Below are 23,315 nucleotides of genomic sequence, written 5' to 3' on the forward strand. Positions count from 1 at the left end.
TTTCTCTGCCAAATATTGGTAGGTACGTACTACGTAATTTCAAAAGACTAGTGAATAGGCACCTTCCAGGCAGGTGTGCTCCACCTTAGACTACATCATCACTTACTAGGTGTGATTGAAGTCAATGCAAACTTATTGAACAAAGCACAATAATTCACAAATCACAAGAATTTCAAAAACAGGATAACAGGAAAGGAAATAGGAATATCAATTCCCAGGCTACAGCATAGGCAAACCCAGAATGGTTGATATGGTCTGATCATAGAGCAGAAACAAAGAGGAGATGTTGTATTAAGATTTCCCTATGAAATATCGAGTGAGATTTTGCGGGGTGAGGGGTTGTGGAACGCCGCCCACTTCTCAATTTTCCATCTGCGGGTTAGTAGCAAAACTACTCGCTTAGCGACCTAACATCGATATATTGATGTCACTACATAGTTCAGCTATCTCACACTAGATGTCAATAAGTGTAGAAAGCAATATAAAATTACTTACAAATGAAATGTGATACCATTCATAGCATCAGAACGTCTGTCTGAATAACTTTGACACGATAAAACACAACACTTCATCCTTTTGTTCTTAAAAACGCGAAAACACACCGATAATACGAGTCTCAATATATGTGAACCTGACGAACGCAGACAGCATACTAACTAAGGCCCCGCCCACAGTGATGACGTCAGGACCTAGTTGAAAATCACAGTGCACAGTTGCTTAGGCCAACTCCTCTTTGTTTCTGCTCTGTGGGTCTGATCTAGAAGAGATGTCGTAGGTGTCTGGAGAGAGGTCCACGGGTGAGGTCTCGTTCACTCATTGAAGGCACTCGCGGTTTGCGATGGGGCACGATAGCGCTTCCTTCCACAGCCAGGCCGTTACGTGCTCTGAAAAATATAATTTTGTACATTTTAGAGAAGCAACTAACCAAGGGACGTCTGCAAAACATTGCCACTTTACAGATGTCCATAGTACAGTGATCGCAAAACAAACCATGTAGTCCAATCTGAACAGGTTCTTATTGAGAGTTACATTTTTTTTCCGTTTGCCGTGGAGACCCTGGGCCCATAGAGTCTTAGTGCTAAAAAAATACGAGACATTTCACCGCGATTAATAGCCTCATCTGGTGACAGAATCACAGACATGACAGACTCATTTATTGCGCAACGGATCAGCCTGGCTGACCAGCGCGGATATGCAGCCAGTAGGTATTCATGGAAACATTCCACGCGGGCATGATTTGTATAGTAATTAGATAAGGCTAGCTTTAAGTTTTATTTTAATATTTTCAAAAAAAAGGTGGTTCTCAAATTTATTCTCAAAGGTTTGGGAAGTCTGCTAATCCGTTCTTAGCCAGCGTGGCAAATTATAGCCAAGCCCTTCTCATTCTGAGAGAAGATCCGAGCTCAGTAGTGAGTCGGCGAGGGAATGGGATGGGTTCATAATGATGGTAGTGTTCTCTAACCTTATCGGCGTAGGTTCTTCTTCTGGAAGCCAGCAGTGCAGGGAGTACCCCCGCCGCGTCTGAAACAACCGCCTTCTTACATTGGTAAATAATACGTTTGATCACGTGCCTTTTGCTAACCAAAATTATTTGTACCGCCATTCTTTTAGATTTGACTATCAAAAGTGGGATTGAATCCTATAGATCCTATAGCTAGTGGGATAAACACTGCCTGTATATATTTTTGAAGTATGTAAATTGACAAGCGACAAGCACACTTTAATCTTCAGCAGCTCGATTGCGACACGAACGGCAGCGACAACGTCACGATCGCAATCACCTCTGATCGGTTGACGCTCGCTCACTATTGGCTACAATGCATTGTTGCAACAAGAATAGCAAAAATTCAGCCAATCACAACAATTGTAATAATGATTGATGCAGGTTTTTCGGAATCGACCTGCCGTAAGCAATATGTGTTGCTGGTGCACGTAGATCAATAAAGACCTTCAATCCCAAGCCTTGATATTTTACAATAATTCGCAAATTTTATTTTGCAAAATATGTAAAGGTACAGATGGTATTTCCCTTAAAATTGGCAGGATTCATTGAACCAAAATATGGTTGTTTTAGTTCAACGCGTTGAAACTATCGTTATAAATATAGACGAGTTCGTCTGTATTCACGCCGGCATAAACCCGACTAGTTTTGAATCCATGCGGGGTTCTTTTTTACAGGGACTCAGCACGCCACGCGTCGCGATTGAGACCATAGATAATATACTAATACGGGTAATTGAGACTGACAACCTAACTGACTGAGACAAAGGACCCCGGATGGGTTCGAAACTAGTCGGGCTTACGTCGACTCAACACGTGAGTAGGTACAGCCGGATTCTTCTATATTTATAATCAAAAAATGGTTCCTCTATTTCTCTAGGGCAAAATCCAGTTACGGTGCTGCATGATTCATAAACTGTAGTAAAATCTGCCTCATGTCAGAAAAGTTTAGCAAAGTACCTAAGTAAAGGATTATGACGTAGAACTCCTACCTTGACAGAGCTTCGCGTTTTGCTTCGAGAGGCGCGGTACGTGTGCAGGTCAGGCAGGAGATCCGATGACTTCTTAACACTCTTCGACGCTACGATTGAAGAGTCTGAAATGTGTAACAAGCATCCTATAGATGAATTTAATTTTGACGTAAGTATAGACTTTGGTGGCACTCAAGAAATCGTGAACTTTGAATGAAGTTAACTGAGAACACCTCCACTCAGAGAGAATACAGTCTGCAATTATATTGTTTTATTAAACTAATCTTTAAAAAACCGGTCAAGTACGAGTTCGACTCGCACACGAAGGGTTCCGTACTGTCATACAAAAAACACTTGAAAGGCATACCTAACCCTAAAAAAATGTAGCATCAACTAACGGCAAGATACAAAACTACGTTTTAAACTTGTAAATAAAGACATCTAGCGGTAAGTGTTGAAACTCTTGCGACTCAAACGTTCGTCAATTGTTTAGCAAAAGTGACATAAATACTTGCCAATAGATGGCGCCCTAAATAATATTTTTAATTTCATTTATTTATTTTTCAAATTTTTATTATTTGTTGTTATAGCAGCATTTAACATTCTAGAAAAATTTCAAGTCTTGAGATACAGCCCCACTGACAGACGGAAGAACGGACGGACGGATGGACAGCGGAGTCTTAATAATAGGGTCCTGTTGGCACTCTTCGGGTACGGAACCCTAGAAAGTAAAGAGTAGGACTAACCTGAAGCCTCTTTCTTCACAGTAAGGGTGAGCCTGCTGGTGTCGTCCAAGACACGCCGTGTTGTGTGGCCGCTCTGCGTGCATTGCGCGCTGCATTGCACCTAGGTATCAACAAAAGAGTAACCATCATCAATCTTTTAATAAGTATACCACCTCAAAAAAACTTAGGTACCAAAGGTTCCATACTTTGTACTTACCTACGTGTTATTATTTTGTTGCTCAAACTATCTCGAACTGCAAAATTAGTTTGTAATCTCTAATGTGATAGGTACAATAATGATAGGTAGGTATATCATAACTTTGACGACCTCCCTGGCGCAGTGGTGAGCGCTGTGGTCTTAATAGTGGGAGGTCCCGGGTTCGATTCCTGGCAGGGGTTTGGAATTTTATAATTTCTAAATTTCTGGTCTGGTCTGGTGGGAGGTTTCGGCCGTGGCTAGTTACCACCCTACCGGCAAAGCCGTGCCGCCAAGCGATTTAGCGTTCCGGTACGATGCCGTGTAGAAACCAAAGGGGTATGGGTTTAATAAAAACTGCCATACCCCTTTCAGGTTAGCCCGCTATCATCTTAGACTGCATCATCACTTACCACCAGGTGAGATTGCAGTCAAGGGCTAACTTGTATCTGAATAAAATAAAAACAATAAAATAAAACTACTTTCGGTATTTCTCTTTTGAAATGTGGTGCGAACGGTAGGTACCGGTCTTTTCTTTTTTTTTTCAAAAATAAAAATGTAGATTAGATTAATGCCCGCGACGTCGCGTCGTCCGCGTGGATTTAAGAAAATCCCATGGAAACTTTTTGATTTTCCGGGATAAAATGTAGCCTATATCACTGTCTAGGTCTTTAACTATCACGTCGATCTGTTGCTCCGTTGTGGCGGGCGTGATTGAAGGACAAACCGACAAACAAACACACCTTTGCATTTATAATATGGGTAATGATGTAATATGGGTAGTGATGGGTAGTGATAATATGGGTAGTGAAGAGATATGCAAAATATGCTTACGGCGCGGGGGCAAGCGGGCGGCGGAGGAGGCTTGGCCTGCGGGGTGGACGCGGGCGCCGCAGTCCTGCGACACGGGTCGGGGAAGCGCAGTCGCATCTCCACGTCGTTGGGCAGCGCCGCCGGACACGAACCCGCCACCGTCACCGCCCATTCCCCTGCGGTCACACTGATCCTTTATCTATAGAAAACTGATACAGCTCGCACGGATTGCTGTTAGCGTCAAGTACAAAAACTGTAACCTTGAACTTGCGCAGTAGATAATTTATCGATCTAAGTATTTGGTAATATGAATTGAGGCACAAAGGTGAGAGTGTCTGCCCTGCCGCGCAATTGGTTTATTAGACAACCTTTTGCGTCCTATTCTGTAGGCAAGAACAGTAGGTACCTACAACCATTGTAGACACATCTCCTTTCTGTCTATGGTCCGAAGCTCTTTTTTCCTGCCGCCTTCTGAACGTCACGTTTGTGATAGAGCTCGTTCGTGATCACGGCGCGTTTAGCTAAACGTCTTACCTTATTGTTTGTTTATAAGTTATACGCGGATCGGTATACTATCATGATTTTACTTGACCAGTATTTTGATTTCATCAAAGGAGAAGTCGAATTAATTCACTAAAATACCTTTGAACTACAAAAGAGTCGTCTCAATCCATGCAGAGATGGATTAAAAAATGAACAGAACAATTTTTTAATAGTAAAGCTATGGCATGTGCACACCTGGCGGTGCGGCGCGCCGGCGTCGGTGCCGCGCGGTGAGCCACGCGGGCGCCAGAGAGCACAGCAAGCTGCCACTCGACTCGCTTGAGTTCCACATCTCTTCCGCTCCATCCATAAGGCGTTTGTGCACTCATCCGTGAAATCACGGATTCCGTAAAAATACGAATCGAATGAGTACCCACGTATTTATATGACGGCCACTTAGAAGAATCACGGATATGAACCGAATACGGACGAGTGCACAAACGCCCATACGCGGCTTTTTGTACTCGCTCCTTTCTTTGTAACACCAGCTTTATAATTTTATATTTTAATAGTAGGTACAGCTAAGGCATGTGCACACCTGGCGGTGCGGCGCGCCGGCGTCTGCGCCGCGCGGTGAGCCACGCGGGCGCCAGAGAGCACAGCAAGCTGCCACTCGACTCGCTCGAGCTCCACATCTCTTCCGCCCCGTCCTCCTCGCTCCGTCCATACGCGGCTTTCTGTACTCGCTCCTTCTTTTGAGACTCGACCTTTATAATATTTATATTTTTAAAAGAAAAAAATATTTAAATAAACAAAAAAACCTATACCTACAAAAAAAAATTAACTTTTTAGTTTTTACTGAATAGATTTTTCGGATGTACATATTCTGAAACAAACTACGTGCAACGGCATAATTAGTGCAATAATGGATTCATCTTGGCATATAGTATGATGATGATATGTAAAGTACGTCACAGTAGATTGTGTGAAGGTTACTTTAGAAGCCTTTTTAGAAGCGCTTGCCTGTAGATTGTAGAAGCACGACTTAGAGCTAGCGCGCACCACGCTGCGGTTAGTTGCGGTGCGTTTTAAAATCCGTAAATTTTAATTTTAACGTATCAAAATCCGGTGCGGATTGACTCCGCAGTGCGTGCGCTTCCATATAGTTCTATAGTTCACAGATTTTGCGGGAAAAAACGTACGGAAATTTACCGTGGTGCGCGCTAGCTCTTAAGGCAGGTAGGTATAACTTGAATACCTTCAAGGCAAGAATGAATAGGCATCTTCTAGGCAAGCGCGCTCAAACCTAGACCTCATCATTGCTCTGTTTCTCAGGCATGATTGTCGTCAAGCGCAGGCCTGTCTCTCAAAAAAGGGTCAGGTTTGTGTACATTATTCGTTCTACAAATCTAGAGCTTTAATTATGCGCACTGTAAACGCCTTCAAAATATCTTGCATTATAAGGCCCGAAAATTGCTAATGCGCGTGGCCGCGATTTTAGTGACGTCAGTACTAGACTGAAGTTTAGAGCTGATGGTATGTATATTTTTATTTCGACTGACGTCAAAACGACGTTCGATGTTAATGAGACATAGTTCCAGCGCAATGGCAATTTGCGGGACTTTATACATTTTTGCTGAGCAATGTTTCTCAGTATTTCATAATACTTCTTACCATAAAATAGTTTTGGAATTACCGTAACTTCCGTTTTTCCCCGTCTTCCACCCAGTACATCTTTGACTCTCGTCCGCTCTTTCCTCCGATCTCTATCCCCGATGGAGGACACTTCCTCCGAAGAACGTCTCTCGCTCATTAAATTGGACCCAAGTAGTGCGTCCTTCTTTCCACGTTTGAGCCGAAAAAGGGGATTTGATTCAGTTTCGCTATAACCCCCACGCAAACGTCTAGTAGGTTCATGTTGTGACGATATAGATGCACGTCTTGTTGAACCTTTGGACATACAATATAGGAAAAGGTGACTGACTGACTGACTGGTCTATCAACGCACAGCTCAAACTACTGGACAGATCAGGCTGAAATTTGGTACGCAGGTAGCTATTATGGCGTAGGCGTCCGCTAAGAAAGGATTTTTGAAAATTCAACCCCTATGGGGGTGAAATAGGGGTTTGAAATTTGTGTAGTCCACGCGCGTGAAGTCGCGAGCATAAACTAGTACCTACAATATATTATGATTGTACCACATACCTCTCATAAAGTATTTGAGAAGGAACTTCGCACTTTAACAACACTAACACGATCAAAGTTTTGTAAAGGTGGCGGTGTTCCCACTAGATTACAACATGGGGTTATTCAAGGGGCGGACAAACAAATTCCTAAAAAGCCGGCAACGCATCGGCGGTTCCTCTGGTGCTGCAAATGTTCATGGGCGGTGGTAGTCACTTAACATCAGGTGACCCGCCTCTTAATTTTCTATTTAAAAAAAAGTTTCTATTTCTATCTATACATATAGTCCGCGACAGGTTGAGACGGCAATCGGGGTATGAGGCAAGGGGACGCACGTCACCTGCACCGGGTTAGAGTTGGGGACGTGCGGGTTTGCGGGGCGTTCCCTCCCCGATTGCAGACTCAATTTGGACTGTAAGTCAGCAACAGTTTGGTTGTGGTTTATTTCAGTTGACATACCTAACTTCTTCAAACCTACTTCAACATAAGCAATGTGTTTGTAAACTAAACTATTAAAAAACCATTTAAAAACTATTAAATTAAAACAATAAAGTTACTAGCGTGTGAAAATCTTAATATTCTGGCAATCGATACTATGAGTGCCTGCAAAAACCATAGCCGCTTTTTGAAAAAAAAAAAATTTTTATTAGGTAGGTAGTTAAATATTTTAGCGTTTAAACTATCGTGTTGTGACTCGTGAGTGATTTCCATTATACAATATCTCACACTCGCCTTTACTCACGTGTGTAAAGCCGGGTGTAAGATATGTATTATAGCTAAATACTTTTGTGTGAATAAACAACAAAAAATACAAAAATAAAACTACATTCTAATTTCAATATTATTTTATTCAGACCACAAAAATATAATCTAGTCTACAAACAGTGCTTGCACGTGCCTCTCGAAATGCTGTGACGTAACAAATAACAATGTTAACATAACTTTGGTGTTCAAAATGTGATATACAGGATGTTATATTTTAGTAGGACAATTTTGGAAACTATCAGTTATTAAATTAAATAAATTACGCAGTATTAAATATTGATCTGTCTTTTATGTTTGTATTCTTTTTCACAGATGTCAGACACGTATGTCGCATCTATCTATGTCGTCTATAGACGATTAAACATTGTGTGTAAGCACCTGACCCCGATGGTCACAATACTGACAGCATTTTCACCATTAGAGTTACTGACGTACGCGACCAACATCATTATTAAAAGAGGGCAAGCTCGTCAATACCAATCCACCTATCAGTATAACTATTTAACAATTTTTTATGAGGGAAGCTGAGTGAAAATCTAGTAAATACCATCAAAGTTTTAAAATATAGCTTGTCTAACATCTATTTTAATTTAAGAGCTCTCTCTTCCATAACGTATCTCATAAATAGAAGCACCCTGTATTTTCTATCTTACAAATACATTATAATATGAAACGTAACTATATAATTTGACGTAAGCGATATTGCACGACGCAAAGAAATGCTCTAATTAATTTAACATGTGCAAGAATGCGGCAAAATTCGTGCTCAAATCGCGAACAAGAAACTTTTTTAACATAGTAAGATCTATGTACAGATGGTTCGACCCTTTTCATTAAAAATCCAACGTTCTATTTATGCCTCCAATAACTAAAATATATGAGGATACTCTTTGCATAGATTGTGCGGGCATTAGTCAATTTTGACTAGCCTAGAAAGGGGCCAAGAAATGATCTAATCATACATTGACATCCTATAGTTTAATAGAAGTTAGTTAAATTATTTATGATGCCATACTAACTTACTCATTTTTATAACTTTTATGATAGGTAGTGTTTTACCTACACTTTAAAAATTATTTAGTAACTTACTCATTTTCCAAAACAAGACCATGTTTCAATTAAGTAGCAATTTTTTTAAAGGCTTGCACTTTTTACAATCGTACCTTATGGAAAGCAATGATGAGTTTTAGGTTGGAGCACGTACGCTTGCCCAGAAGATGGATATTCACTCTTAGCCTGAAGGCAAGTGGCACTGCCACGTGGCAAGAAACACGGACCCGAAAGGACGTTCCAATTTTCAAACCTTAGCGATTCATATTAGAAACGTTGAACAAACGCATAACCAAAATGAGTTAATGATTGCAAAACTGAACTATTTGTGTTTCAGGTGGTAAGAATACGCTGCTAAGAGACACTGGTCCCCAAAAAATTATTTAGTTCGCTTAGGTTTAAATTACTAGTAATTTAGAAAGTTGGTCTGTTTACCCAAATACGTTTAACTATAGGAGTTCACTAGAACGATTTTATGTGAGGGTGTAAATCTCCACTTTGGCCGTATTGGTCGGAGCTATTCTACAAATATGGTGGAAGCTGTGCGGTGAGATAGCAGCGGTGCGAGAGTGCGCGGGATACCTTCTTCTTCCCGTCTCTGTGGGGTCACCCGCTTGGTTTTTTGCTGCTGCTGGCTTGTGGGTGACTGATAGTGAACTTTTTCCTTCATCTCCGCACTGGCTATTCGAATCGGGCTGGTCCCAGCAGATTTGCGGATCGGAGACGTCATTGCACCTACACTAACTTGCAGTCGATAAGGATCGGCCATTGGAGATGTCCCAGTATTCCTCACATCAGGAACTCGTGACTCCTTCGACCGGTATTGAGTCTCAGGCGGTCGAATTCTCCTTTCATCCTGATCAGTGGAAAGTAATCCTTCGCTCAAACTTGGCGCCGATGCTCTACGGTTATATGAGTCATCAGTCGATTCTATACTTAGACTACTCCTTTCTTCTGGTATGATGTCGAATACGTTTTTGAAACGTAAAGAGTTCGATCTGGCACGTGTTTCACAAGGCACGGAAGCGCGACGGACTGGCATGTCATGGGCGATATCATCGTCTTCGAGCACATCCAGCAACATATTGGCTAGCAGGTGACTCGGCTTACCGTTTCTCTCTCGTGAGAGGATCGGCGGAGTTATTCTGCTACCGTTACTCCTTTGGCTCTTCTGGGAACTGCCTTTATGTGTTCTTTGAACTTTTTCACTAACAGGGACGGGGATTCTCGACTTTTTATTCCTTGAGCTCAAATTATGGTTTTCATCTGAATTAGTTGTGTCAGAATTTTGCGGACTGTTCACATATTCGAGTATTTCGAGAATTTCTATACATTTGTTCCCATCACGTATCTCGGATTTCTGATAGATTCTTTTAGGAGGGCTCTCATCAGTCGATGAATTTGAAGTCTGGTGGGATTGAAGAGAAAGTTTCCCTCGAATGAAACGCTCTCCTTTACGATGTTCTTTATCAAGGTTTTCTGAACATGAATGGGAAACTATATTTTTGGACAATTTGCGAGCGTTCCTGTTGTTGTTATTTTCACTGTCTTTCTTCCAGTGTTTTCTTAACAGATTTTCATCTGACTTAGCGGCACCTAATTTATTTGATCTTTGACTTATACGCATACATTTATACTCATCTTGTGCAATTTTTGAAATTACATCGTCAATAAGTGCATTTATTATGAGCATGCATTCTTTTTCCATTTCTTTCTTTGACTTATACACTTCCTTTTGATTTTTATGATTTTCATTTTCAAGTTCCCTTTTGAGCTGTTTTACTTTACTTCGCCTAGCACATTCCATGCGCATTTCTCTTTTCCTATGTCTTTTGAATAACCTTTGTTTGATTGTTTCTGGCATATGATCAGCTACAGTAATATTTTCTTTTTCACAATCACAATCATCATCTTTTATTCTTATAAAGAATGCTTCACCTTTCTCTTTTGGAGATAAACTTTCGTTTTTATCGGCATTTTCTGGCAGTAAATCTAAAACATCTATAGCTGAACGCACAAGCTCACTTCTTTTATTATTACTGTTAAAAGACCTTCGAAGGAAAATTGATCGTGGCGAGTTTGGGTCATCCAAGCTATCGACAAGACTGGTGCAATCCGAACCCAGGATTTCAGCATCATCTGATGACGAAGTGTTAACCTCCATTGATTCTGTGTGTGGAAAAGCAGAAAACCGTGGAACAATTGCATTGTCATCATTTTCCTCGAAATAATTTCCTGCGCCAACACCACCCAACACTTCATATTCAGAAGAATTTCTTTGTGTTTGCACTTCAATGGCATCACTGTTCAAGAAAGAACCTCCGTTGTTGTCTATGAATACATCTACATTTGAGATTTCAATATGCGAGATGCTCGGCATAGGTCCGTCTGGCGAGTTTATATCAGGTTCCATACTCTGAAGCTCTTCCTGGAAGAGTTTTTGTATCTGTTGTAAGACAGCTTTATTCACTGTTTCACCTGAAATATTTAGAAACGGTTCTACTTTAGATTGATTGTTAATATGCGTTGTATCATTAATTCGTAAGCTCTCCGCAGATGTAAAGTTGTTATTGGTTTCGATGCTAATTGCACTTTCACGGATATTGCTGCTACAGATGTCGCGTGGATTGTTACAATCATCGCGTCTGTTATCACTTTCATAAAGTTCCTCATTACCAAAAATTATTTGATTGTTTGACGTTGGACTCAAATGTACAATAGTGTTAACGCCTGTATTCTGAAGCTTCACCTTTATTTCTTTTTCAACTATACTCATTTTTCTATCATTGCCAATCGATGCATTCATTGACTCTAGTTGATCTGTTAAAGAATTGAGGCTCTCTACCAATATATTTGAAACGTATTCATCTAAATCTATATTCGGTGGTGGTGGTGGCTTCTTGTGATTAAACAGCTGTGGATTAATCACCTGATTTCGGACTATCTGTGGAGGTGATTTTTCAGGCGACATACTTTTAATAGCTGGAGGTGGTCTAATATCTAATGTTTCCGATACAACAATTTCTAAAACATCGTAAGGTGTTTCTACCGTCAGTGGTTTATTATACGGTACCATATTGCTTTCCTCATTCTCAGCGCTAACAGATCTTTCACTTACTCGACCATCAATATAATCGCTTGTAGAAATCTGGGCATACGATTCCGAACCTCGGTATCCAACTTCTTTCATAGTAGGCATCGATGTCGTGAAAGCATCTGAGGAGTCTGTAAAAGATCGATCGTCTACATGGAGTATTGGACTATCGACCGGGGTACGAACGATTCTCGTCTCTGGCATCCGTCTTGGTGATATCTCTCTAGGGATTGATACATCCGGTATGGGATCTGTGCAAGATGATGCAACTCGGGCTGGTGATCCTGACGAGTCTGAGTTTCGGTCTCGAGATGTATCTAAGCGTAACCGACGTGGTGATGTATGCAGCTCAGAGTGGGAAGCATCGAGTGACCGAGTTCCACACGGAGCACAAGGGACGCAAGGACATGCTCTGGCAGGAGATGCTCCTGCACGTCCCCAAAGGCGTAAAAGCGCAGATTTGCGCATATGTTCTCTTTCCCTTCGTGCACCGTTGCCGGCTCGAACACCGCACCATGCGCAAGAAGCTCGCGTTCCTGATGATGCCTCGGTAGCGCTCCATCTGCCAGCGTCATCACCCTCACCTTCTGATCGTTGCTGGGCTAATCGATATCTGCAATGAAAAAATGATTGTTTGAACAACATTATCTAGTTCTATACATCAGTTTGTCAAAAGAGTGAATTGCGATTTGGTTGATATCAGGGGTTGGTTTGAATAACTAGCTCTCGGTTATTTAAGTAATCGATGTCTACTGCTACGGAATTGCAACACGCAAAAGAGATTTTGTCCTCGATAAAGGTTACGTCGTTAAACTAATTGTTTCTTGGCAATGTAACTTGTTAAAGCACCCAAAAAATATCACGGTAAATATTTTAGCGGAACTAGCTTCTAAAAGCTGTTGCTTGAAACTCTCAGCACAAATGCCCATTATTCCGTAAGACAAGTTCTTTGCTACAATTGTTGAAGACTTGACTGAAGACAGAAATACGTTTACCGTACCTCAGCCTACTAGGCGAAATATTTGTTGTGTTTCTGAAAATATCTGATGGATTTTATTTAGGTCAACATGCGTCACGTCGCATGACAGAGGGTGGCGTGTTGAAAATTAATTGGCATTATTTGACCCATTTAGCAAGCATTTAGCACACGGTAGATAGTTACTTACGCATCGTGGTATTTATTACCTTCGATGCAGGAAGTTAGGCTAGGTGGAAGGAACAACGATGGAACCTCGCTGTTTCAGATATTGGCTTACATCTTTCACCCTAGTTAATGACGATCAGTAGGTATTTATGGTGCAAAGATAATACGTACTTCCTCATGATGTTTCAGGGATGGAGTACCTCCAACGGACGAGGCGTAGAGCGGCAGTGGCACCTCCACACTCCAAATATTGGTGCGCACCTTCCACCCTAGTTACTGGATGATCTAGTGTAAAGATGATACAAAATGGTAATGGTCTGTGGCACGGAGTATCTCCGACGCAACAGGCTAGGCGATGCGGAAGGCTGTATTGTACGTCTCCACTCCACGAATTAACTCTCACCTTCTATTCCTTCCATTATTATTCCTCCTATTTACTGGATGATCAGAGTTTATACTATCTGGTGCGTAGATGTTACTTACTTCCTCATGATGGTCTCTGGCATGGAGTACCTCCGACGCAAGAGGCCAGGCGAGGCGGAGGGCCGCGCTGGGACCTCTCCACTCCACATGTTGGCACGCACGCTTGCCTGCTCACACGTTTCACAGGAATCTTCGCTCACCGCTTTCCTGAAGTTAAAAAAGTGCCTACATGAATATTTGTATTTTTTTATTTAGATATAAGTTAGCCCTTTACTGCAATTTTGCCTGGCGGTAAGTGATGATGCAGTCTAAGATGGAAGGGGTATGACAGTTTTTATCAATTAATCTACATGCGTGTTTGTTTCTTGGTTTATTGATTTGTCCTTCAACGTAAGCAACGGATTGACGTGATTTTTTGCATGGGTATAATTAAAGACCTTGAGAGTGCCATAGGCTACTTTTTATTCCGGGAAATCAAAGAGTTCCCACGGGATTTTTAAAACCTAAATCCACGCGTACGTAGTCGCGGGCATCAGCTTGTTAATTATGAAAACAGAAATCCTGAGCAAAGTACATTTCACCGCCTAATTTTTTGACGAGGGTTTGGGACAACGACACAAAATGTAGATCACAATGAGAAGAACATTCGCACCGCATATCGAATTCAGTCATTAGCGCTGCGGTAACTCTTAAAACAGTGTTACCCCGATATGGGACGAGGTCAATGTGTCAAAGAGGTGTCAAAGTAATTAGGGTCCACCCCCGTTCTCAAAAACATGTGCCAACCCATCTCGACTATTCTCTAATTACGTGCCCTCATTTATAATACCTATTACCTATTTAATTACATACATATCAACTAAGTTTAAGTGATCTTGTAAAGTGGTGACGATAAAAAGAATACCCGGCTGAGTTTGTTGTGGGCTCTTCTCAGGCCTGGGCGTGTTTGGAACCCTCGTAGCTTTAGTTTTTATGTTCGTGTAAAAACTATCACCACTATATAATAGCATCTTACAAATGCAACAACTGACTTTCAAAAAGTGTAATTTATTTTATTACCTACGAATGATTAGCCCGTTCAAACAGTTAAAACTTAAATTTTATTTATTATTATAGAATTTGAATAAACCATTTGATTTGATCTGACTAGTGACTAACTCAGACTTATAGGAACACTGGTATTTATGGGAGTTTGTGTCTAGCATGGGTAAATAACAATAAATTTAGGTACCTTCTCACATTTTATTAACAACTAGCTTCTGCTCGCGGCTTCGCCCGCGTGGCCTACAGGAAACAAATGGCTTTTTTTTTTCTTAGCTGACACCTCAAGAAAAATTTCCAAAACTTTCCAAATTTCAAGTAAATAATATCAATAACTAAAACTGTCCCATACAAACTTTCATCCCCTATTTTACCACCCTTATGGGCGAATTTTCCAAAAATCCTGAAACACGTATTTCTTCATTTGTCACCGAAACCCTAAATACCAATTTTCATGCAAATAACTTGAAAAATGACGGACTTTCATACAAACTTCCATCCCCCATTTAACCCACTTCGGGGTGGAATTTCGAATAATTATTTCGTAGTGGATACCTACTCTTTATAAAGAATAGACCCTTAAAATTTCATGTCTTTAGGACCAGCGGTTTAGGCTGTGCGTTGATATATATGTCAGTCAGTCAGTCAGTCAGTCAGGAATTTTATATATATAAATTTAGCTAATTTCACTAATAATATGCTAATACTTCAAATAAATCGGCCTTGAAAGCCTTTCATCTAAATACGTAGATAAACCTGGCGTAGACAGCTATTTCCGATGGAAAACTGATTAGAATTTAATGCTACTTCAGGTAAAAGCAATAAGGCGAAGTAAAGGTACAAATTAATTACGTAATAGCTTTTACAAACCAAGCACCTACCTACCTACTTTTTTTTTTCTTCGGGGGAGGAAAAAATCCCTACGGACTTCTGCCTGCTGGCAGGGTGTGTCCGACTCGCACGGACTAAAATAACCTCCCCATGCCTACCAAGGTGAGCACGGAACTGCGTAAGCATTACTTCGTGCTGACCTCCTAAATTTCTATCTTCCTCTTTTCTTCTTTTTCCCTCTCTGAGGTAACCTACCTACTGAGGTAACACACAATAATAATAATGAAGTTAAGTATTTTGTCTACTAGCTGCCCTGGCGAACTTCGTTCCGCCTAACAGTCGATTCAAATTTTTTAATTTTTTTCTCTCCGTAAGAACCATCCTCGTACTTCAAGGAATATTATAAAAAAAGAATTAGCGAAATCGGTTCAGCTGTTCTCGAGATTTGCGATGACCAACACATTTAGTGATTCATTTTTTATTATAGAAGAAGATATACCACACTACACTTTTTTTGAAAAAAAATTAAGTGATGAAAAGCAGACCACTTTAAGCATCGATGTACTTTAAGCCACCTGAAGTACCTATCAGCCAAATAGTGCTAGTCGTTCAAATTGATGAGTTTTCATATTTTACAAAGGCGTGCAACCAACTAACATGGCATATCAAACAATATGCTTTCCATTCCGCGCAGGTTATTGGAAAATGTAATAATTTATGGAAACGCGATGGTAGAGGCCGAGGAAACGGAGCGTGGTAAGAAAATATGCTGGCTATTTATGAGGTGTTTGCTGGTCTGTATAGTCCATTGAAAATGCTTTTCTTTAACTTTTAAAGATAATGGACTAAGAGCCAGGGCATGCCAGACCTTCGTTATTTTATAAAAGATAATAAGCCTCGGAATGTATACTTTCACAAAAATCCATATTCAGCACTACTCAGCATAATTCCCTGCTTTCGTACTAGGAATTTATTGCTTTGTTTACAGCGTCTGAGAAATAAAGGGGAGTTCTCAGAATTTATGGCTGTCAACACGAAGGCTGGGCCACGACTCTTTATCGCTACTAACGGTATTTGTATAAGCGGCAAGCGGAAGCGTTGAGACATTTGATCCCCTCCCTAGCGCAGCAGTGTAAGCTGTGATCATAAGTAACTGTGGCTTCGGGTTCACCAATTCGGTCTGGTCTTGGCCGTTGAGCCGTTGTTTGTGCCATTCTATCGTGGAAGACGTACCGGCACGAGAATAAGAAATCAGCTGGTCAATTAAAAAAAGCAGCAACAAGTATTGTTACAATCTCAATTGTTGCGATTGGTTGTTGAAGTATTTTTACTGCAACAATGCTTTGAAAAAACTGTACTTAGAAGTGGCGATGGGTTGCATTAAACTCAGAAATGAGGAGATCCGTAGGAAAACCAGAGTAACCGACATAGCTCAAAAGCGAAGCTGAAGTGGCAATTTGCAGGTTACATAGATTGAAAACTGATAGACGGTGGGGTTCCAAGGTGCTGGAATATCAACCTCGTCTTGGAGAGCGCAGCGTCGGAAGATCCCTCAGACGTGGACAGGCGAAATTCGCAGGGAGATTCAGGTGGCGCAAGACCTTGACGTGTGGAGGTATCCAGCAGTGGACGTTTATCAGTTGATGGTGATGATCAACCAAACTATTTTATTCAGGATATTTACATAATATAGAGATCGCAAAACATGTAGTCCAATCTGAACATGAGGCGTATATTATGACTGCGCAGTGTAAAAAACAATTTTTCAGCGGATTTTTTATAGTTTATCCACCACTAATTGACGCAGACTGAATGTAGAAAATTCAGAACTACTTCTTTTGCAATCACTAAGTAGGTATAGCATTCATCCGCTATAGTAGACGCTACATTCATGCCACCCGTGACCCTACTGCAAGGGTGTTCAAGCGTCAGTGCCCGAGCCGGGAATAGAACTGGCATCCCAACAAAAGTATACCAGGATCAATCGTCCGTGCAGTCGCAGCTTATGTGACTCATGGAGAAGCTAAGTGGAGCTTAGTAATATTCATATATCTAAACGACTTTAAGTCGAAGAAATTTCCCTGAGAAATTTCCCCACGCGATTTTCCTGCAGAATTCTGTGACACCACTTATAAATGCGAAAGTGTGGTTGGTTTAGAGCGTGATTTTTGCATGGATATCGTTCAAGACCTGGAGAGTGACATAGGCTACTTTTTATATCGGGAAATAGAAAAGAGTTCCCGAGGGATTTTAAAAACCAAAATCCACGCGGACGAAGTCGTGGACATCAGCTCGCAATTTTATATTATGGAAATTGTATAAAGCCATGCGCGCGTATTTTCTTCGCGAGTGTCTGCTTCGTGCAATTCCCATACGTCACAGAATTCTGCGGGAAAATCGTAGTGAAATTTCGCAGTGCAGTGAGATTGAAGTCAGTCGAAGTTACGGCAGAACAGTCAATTAGGATTAGGATTTTCCTGATTTACCAAGCCATCAACTAAATATGAGATCTCCTCTGAGGAGAAGAAGGGCCCATATCACGTATCACCACGCTGGCCAATTCTGGATTAAGAGTTCACACACCTATAAAATATTATGGAGAACTCTGGCATATAGATTTCTTCACGATATTTCCCTTACTGTTAAAGCAAGTGATAATTTAATTGCTTAAAATGCACATAACTCCTAAAAATCAGAATTGCTTGCCCGGAATAGAGCCCCAGACACTCGGATGATGTCATAGCATCAGCAAACTAATAATGCACAAAGGATATTGTATGATGTATCCTTATTGCATCTTCTCACGACCATGAGCAGACGGAAGCGAAAAGCAAAATGACTAAAATAGTCTACTACTTATATTAGAACTAGACGCTGCTCTAGAAGGAATCTCTATATCGATGCGGTCTTATTAGTCTTTGCTGGAATGTTGGGTCATGGATGTTTATAAATATAACTGCAACGCTACGGTGTTACACCTTTTCTTGCATACAGCGGAAGTTACGTAGGTATAAAATCTACACTATATAATGTTCAAAGTATGATTCCTTTCTGCATTCAGGTTAAAATAATATAATATCTTCATTTATGATTTATCTGATACCAAATATCACAAAGGCAGTATTCGTTTTACTTTTTTCAATTAAGTAAACTATTTTTTTAGGGTTCCGTACTTCAAAAGGAAAAACGGAACCCTTATAGGATCACTTTTTTGTCTGTCTGTCTATCGGTCTGTCAAAAAACCTACAGGGTACTTCCCGTTGACCTAGAATCATGAAATTTGGCAGGAAGGTAGGTCTTTTAGCAGACATGAGGGGAAAAATCTGAAAACCGTGAATTTGTGGTCAAGAAAAAAATTAAAATGTGTTCATGAACAAATATTGCTATTTTCAACTTTCAAATTAAGATTACTATATCAAGTGAGGTACCATATGAAAGGGCTTCACCTGTGCATTCTAAAACAGATTTTCATATAGTTTTAGGCATAATAGTTTTTGATTTATCGTGCAAAATGTCGATAAAATACGATTGTAGTACGGAACCCTCAGTGCGCGAGTCTGACTCGCACTTGACCGGTTTTTTTGTGAAAATACCAACGATATAAGTGATTTACGTCACTCTCGTCTTTTCTTCTCAAAAAAAGAATTAACTACTGGGTAGGTATATGTAATTCCTTTTCAATGAGGACCACAAACAGTTTGGAAGCTATCCAGTATACAGGATTCTCTGAATCACCGCCAGAACGGGACTAAGTGTTCTTTATCCTATTGTTTGTTAACTGATTTGGTGCTTTGCCAATTGCCAGTGAAATTATATTTAGGAAGTTCGCGCTCCGTCTGAACTGAAGTTTATTTACTTATTATTTTAATGTTCTTCCGGTTCGGTGCTGACATGACGGTGAAAATGGTGGCATTGCTCGGCAATCAAGTAACTAACTGGTACAAGTCAGAGGCGGATTAAATGCCGAGAGCGCTCTAGGCAAGCACCGCATAGGCTCCCCACTAACAGCCATATTATAAACTAGATGATGCCCGCGACTTCTGCGCGTGGATCTAGGTTTTTGAAAATCCCGTGGGAACATCTTTAATTTTCCGGTATAAAAAGTAGCCATGTCCTTCCCCGGGATACAAACTATCTCTGAACCAAATTTCGTCAAAATCGGTTGAACGGTTGAGCCGTGAAAAGCTAGCAGACAGACAGACAGACACACTTTCGCATTTATAATATTAAGTATGGAAGTATAGATTACTAACTAACTTCGAAAGAACAAGGAATCTTCTCATGGCATAGCTGGTAGTTAGTGATTATACTATTTATATGAACGAGTGGAGAACATCACGTCATGACTTTTGGTCACTCCAAGATAATATTTGTAGATTGAACTCCACATGATCGCGCGCGCCCCTTCGTAATCTCACGCCCCTAGGCACGTGCCTAGTTTGCCTTAGGGATAATCTGCCTCTGGTATAGGTATCATCGTCATCATCAAGATCAACCCATCACCGGCTCACTACAGAGCACGGGTCTCTGAGAGGGGTTTTGGCCATAGTCTACCACACTGGCCATGTGCGGATGGTATACTTCACACTCCTTCGAGAACATTATGGAGAACTCTCAGGCATGCAGGTTTCCTCACGATGTTTTCCTTCACCGTTAAAGTAAGTGATATTTAATTACTTAAAACGCACATAACTCCGAAAAGTTAGACGTGCGTGCCCAGGATCGAACCCCTGACCTCCGATTAGAAGGCGGACGTCCAAACCACTAGGCTTCACAGCTTTTTTTAAACTCAATCAGAACGATAAAATGTTTGGAAGTTTTCCAGCTTAAACAGCATCTAGCATAGCTTTCAGGATGTCCTGAATCATCGCCAGGATAGGTTCAACTGTTCTTTATCTTATTGTTTGTTATCTGGTTACAGCCACGTCATATTTACTCTTACTGGCTCTTAGTCCATATTGGCCGTTTGCCAAATACCAATGAAATAATATTCAGGAAGTTTACGGTCCGTTTCAATTCAAGTTTATTACTTAAAGTAGCTTATGCTCGCGACTTCGTCCACGTGGACTACAGAAATTTCAAACCCCTATTTCACCCCCTTAGGGGTTAAATTTTCGAAAACCTTTCTTATCGGATACCTACGTCCTACGTCCTAATAGCTATCCGCATGCCAAATTTCAGCCCAATCCGTCCGAGATAAGAACGTTTTTAACTGACCTAGTTGAGTGAATATCATCATCAATCATCAATCAATATATTATATTATATTATACTTTTAATAAAACTGTAACGGGTCAAATTCTGTACATTGAAGATATTTTGAAATTTTTTTTTCGAGGGCACTCTATAATCGATACTGAACCCAAAACTGTAATTTTTTTCATTTTTGTCTGTCTGTCTGTCTGTATCACGGCCGCGCATCACGCTTAAACTACTGAATGGATTCCAATGAAACTTGGTACGATTTAAGGTCATACTATGAGGAAGAATATAGGATACTTTTTATCCCGAAATTCAGCATGGTTCCCGTAGGAGAGGGGATGAAAGTTAAAATGTATACTGAGTTGTAATTCATTAACGCGTAGTCCGATTTCATTCATTCTTTTTTTGTTAGAAAGGGGATATTTTAAAGATTGTTCCGTAAATATTTCAAAGTCATCGGTTTTTAACCGACTGTCAAAAAGGAGGTGGTTCTTTTTTCTACATCTATTTTTTCGAGGTTTCTGGACCGATTTGCAATTTTTTTTTAAATCAACAAAAAAAGTTTACGTTGTGGTCACATAAAAAATTCTGGATTCAACTCCTTAATCCTGATGCTGCAGGGTTACTGCCCGCTTGAGTTATCAAGATTCAGGAAGTGTTTCTAGTGAATTCATATTGTAGGTACCAAGCAACGACAACAATAACGAAAAATCAAAGAGTTCCCGCGGGATTTTAAAAAACGTAAATCCACGCGGATGAAGTCGCAGGAATCAGCTAGTGTGTTAATAAGTAGGTATGTGGAATCTGATGAGATGCAGTTTCCAGGCTAACGCGGTCCGATAAGTATAACCGTTGTGCTCCGGACTCCGGAGCCGTTCAAGTGTGAACGGAACAATTTCTCCGCATTGCTAATCACAGCCAGTGCGGAGTGCCAAGCAAACGTTCTCATTAAATCTCTATATTATGCAGTAATGTTCAGAGAATGCCTTTCCATGGCTACAAGAAAGAGGGGTGGGGGAGGACCACCAACTACAGTAGAAACTCGATTATCCGGCCCTCAGTTATACGGATTCGCGATTATCCGGACTACCAACCGCAAATTGTTCGGCCAAGTGCGAGTCAGACTCGCGCACCGAGGGTTCCATACTCGGGTATTTTTTTCGCCATTTTGTACGATAAATCAAACTCTATTATGCATAAAAATAAATGAAAATCTGTTTTAGAATGTACAGGCAAAGCCCTTTCATATGATATTCCACTTGGTATAGTTATCTTGCTTTGAAAATTGAAAATACTATTATCGTGAACTACATAATATGCACAAAACCCGCTTTTCTTCATACATTCGATTAGCCGGATTTTCGATTATCCGAATCCCTAACGACAACAATTACTCCGGTTCATCGACTTTCTACTTTACCTGGATAACAAACGTCCAAAGGGACATGAAACGCCTCGGCCTCAATGACGAAGACGCGAACACGCAAACTACATAGCTTTCTTTAACATGGCGCCGCATGATAAAGAAAGCCGACCCCGCGTAACGGGATAAGGCGAGGACAAAGAAGAAGAGAAGAAGTTCAGAGAATGCCTATCTAGTATCTACCCCTCAGAAGGCCTACCCACTTTGAATAATAACATTAGCTATGTCTTATAACATATTCTTCGACCAATTTGTTGATCTGAGTTGAATTGAATTATGAAAACGTGTAATTTAATTTTCAGGGCGGAAATGCAGCCAGTATTCTTGGCACCATTCCACGCGGTCATGATTTATATAGTAATTAGATAAGGCTAGCTTTAAGTTTTATTGTATTAAAAAATTTTGAATAAAATATTTGACTTTGACTTTGACTTTGACTTTGACTTATCGTGAACTGTACTACTTGCACTATTCAAACTTATATAATAGATGCGAAAGTGTGTCTGTCTGTCTGCTAGCTTCTCACGGGTTTGGATGAGTATAAGTCCCGCAAATTGCTATTGCGTTGGAACCATATTGTATTATAAACATCGAAATGACGTCATTTTGAAATAAGCCGAAATAAAAATATTTCAACCCGATTCGTCCAGTGGTTTAAGCTGTGAGTTGATAGATCAGTCAGTCAGTCAGCTTTTCCTTTTATACATAGACTAGCTTATGCCCGCGACTTCGTCCGCGTGGACTACACTTCCTATCCTATTTGAAATTTTCAAAAATCATTTCTAAGCGGATGTCTACGTCATATACCTATAATAGCTATCTGCATGCCATTTCAGCCCGATCCGTCCAGTGGTTTGAGCTGTGCGTTGATAGATCAGTCAGTCAGTCAATCAGTCAGTCTTTCACTTTTCCTTTTATATACCCAAGAAGGTGTACCTTTCCTTGTTTAATTAAGACTCCGTTACAAGAAGTTTGGAAACGCGCCAATTTTCTACGTGAACATCTGCCTTAGTCTCGGGTACCTACCTATAGTCGGATATAATGTCTTACATAGTCGGATATGGATAATCTCATAGTTCAAGAGTGTCGCGCACTTTAAACTCGGAACGGACCGATCTTCTAAATTAAGCGTCCCCTATTAGGCACATGGGGACAGATGATTCACGCGACGACCTAAAAAGGGAATAACAGTCATGCGAACCGAGAAACTAAGTTATTTTTTTTCTTTGTCACGGCACGCAAACCTAATCTTATTCTGTAACAAAGTAGAATTTACGAACTTAAGAAATTCCAGATATTGTATTTTATAACAAAACTACTCATAGCTTATGCTCGCGACTACGTCCGCATGGATTACACTTTCAAACCCCTATTTCACCCCCTTAGGGGTTGAATTTTCAAAAATCCTTTCTTAGCGGACGTCTACGTCATACTTAATAGCTATGTATCTGCATACCAATAGCCCGAGCC

The 23,315-nt window shown here is 40.6% G+C and overlaps 1 protein-coding gene across 1 annotated transcript in view; it reads right to left on the reverse strand.

Annotated features, from left to right (window-relative positions):
• Positions 1–487: 487 nt before the first annotated feature.
• The window catches only part of LOC117992618 (uncharacterized), a 48,833-nt gene continuing 26,005 nt past the window's right edge, over positions 488–23,315 (reverse strand). Inside the window, exons 3-11 of the mRNA XM_069505972.1 lie at positions 13,409–13,555; positions 9,206–12,394; positions 6,385–6,679; positions 5,287–5,455; positions 4,227–4,381; positions 3,218–3,317; positions 2,493–2,596; positions 1,463–1,521; positions 488–884 (exon numbers count right to left, since the gene is read on the reverse strand). Of these exons, the coding sequence (XP_069362073.1) occupies positions 758–884; positions 1,463–1,521; positions 2,493–2,596; positions 3,218–3,317; positions 4,227–4,381; positions 5,287–5,455; positions 6,385–6,679; positions 9,206–12,394; positions 13,409–13,497 (4,287 nt within the window). The 5' untranslated portion in view covers positions 13,498–13,555 and the 3' untranslated portion in view covers positions 488–757. The remainder of the gene's footprint in view (positions 885–1,462; positions 1,522–2,492; positions 2,597–3,217; positions 3,318–4,226; positions 4,382–5,286; positions 5,456–6,384; positions 6,680–9,205; positions 12,395–13,408; positions 13,556–23,315) is intronic.

The sequence above is a fragment of the Maniola hyperantus genome, chromosome 21 (assembly GCF_902806685.2).
Source record: "Maniola hyperantus chromosome 21, iAphHyp1.2, whole genome shotgun sequence".
Lineage (NCBI taxonomy): Eukaryota > Metazoa > Arthropoda > Insecta > Lepidoptera > Nymphalidae > Maniola > Maniola hyperantus.